Source organism: Daktulosphaira vitifoliae, unplaced genomic scaffold, assembly GCF_025091365.1.
Source record: "Daktulosphaira vitifoliae isolate Bord-2020 unplaced genomic scaffold, ASM2509136v1 Scaffold_3207, whole genome shotgun sequence".
NCBI classification, from domain to species: Eukaryota; Metazoa; Arthropoda; class Insecta; order Hemiptera; family Phylloxeridae; genus Daktulosphaira; species Daktulosphaira vitifoliae.
The window spans coordinates 1-1,126 of NW_026102767.1; the positions used below are offsets into that span (position 1 = coordinate 1).

At 26.6% G+C, this 1,126-nt stretch overlaps 1 protein-coding gene across 1 annotated transcript; it reads right to left on the reverse strand.

The window, feature by feature from the left end:
• Positions 1-3: 3 nt before the first annotated feature.
• LOC126910030 (E3 ubiquitin-protein ligase HECTD1-like) lies at positions 4-804 on the reverse strand (the record flags this gene model as incomplete). Its single annotated transcript, XM_050692431.1, has 3 exons — positions 562-804; positions 180-479; positions 4-32 (listed from the first exon to the last, which is right to left on the reverse strand). Coding segments are annotated over exons 1-3 (534 nt in total), but the record flags the coding sequence as incomplete, so codon positions are not given.
• Between the last annotated feature and the right edge of the window lie 322 nt (positions 805-1,126).

The following is a 1,126-nucleotide window of genomic DNA, read 5'->3' on the forward strand; positions in this document are numbered from 1 at the left end:
ACCAGACTCATTTTTAGAAGACATTAACCACTCTGTATAACATAAATGTACATATATCTTTCTTTAACGAGTTCAACATACATAGAAATTTACTAACGAGTACAACTTTAAATTTTTTTAAGGTATAGAACTGCATTAAAATTAGGTAAGGAATTTTTTTTTCAAATAATAAATCAAACCTGGAGATTCTAATATTGTAGCAACTTCACGATGACCTTCATCCATTCGCTCTCTTGCTTTATCTAGTGGTGTTTTTCCTTCTTCATCACGTAATTCCGGATTAGCACCATTTTTTAAAAGTATTTTGGCTATAGATGGACGTCCAAAACATGCAGCATAATGCAAAGATGATGATCTAAGACCTTTATTAACATCAGCATTTTTTGAACATAAATATTCAACCATTTCTTGAGTACCAAATGCAGAAGCCCAATTTAATAAAGTTTGTCCCACTTCATCCACAAAGTTCACATCAATAGCTTTTAAGATTTTTAAAATATATTTTAAAAGTATTAAAATAAGAAACTATTGATTAAGAGTAGAATTAAATTAGAAATTTACCTCCAGAATTAACAGCTTCCATCAATGCTTCCGTGTCTTTACTTCTAATACAATCAATTAAATGACGTTGAGATTTTTCAGCACTAGAATCTAAACGTCGCAGTTTTGGTAATAAAGGATTAGTACTAGAACAAGCCACTGTACTCCAAGATACTGCATCACGTCCCTCAAGGAGTAATACTAATAATAAATCAACTAAACGCATAGTGTCCAAACAACACCTGAAAAAATTAAAATAATAAATTAAAAACAGAAATTTTAATTCCAAAATATATAATAGGGTGCTCTTTGTTTTTAAATTATTAATATTTTTTTGAGGTCGTCAAACTCTATGATTATTTATTAATTACACCATTTTTTTTTAGTTTGAAATTTTTATTAGTAGTAGAATGATTTTAGTATTTAATTGTATACATTTTTAGAAAAATTTGTGTCTAATATTTAAAATATATTTCATAACTATTTATTTATTTCAACTTCAAATAGGTTTTAAAATATTTGTGAGTAAATAAAAGTCTTATAATTAATTATCTTTATAATTCTTAATAGATTTATCATCTCAAAG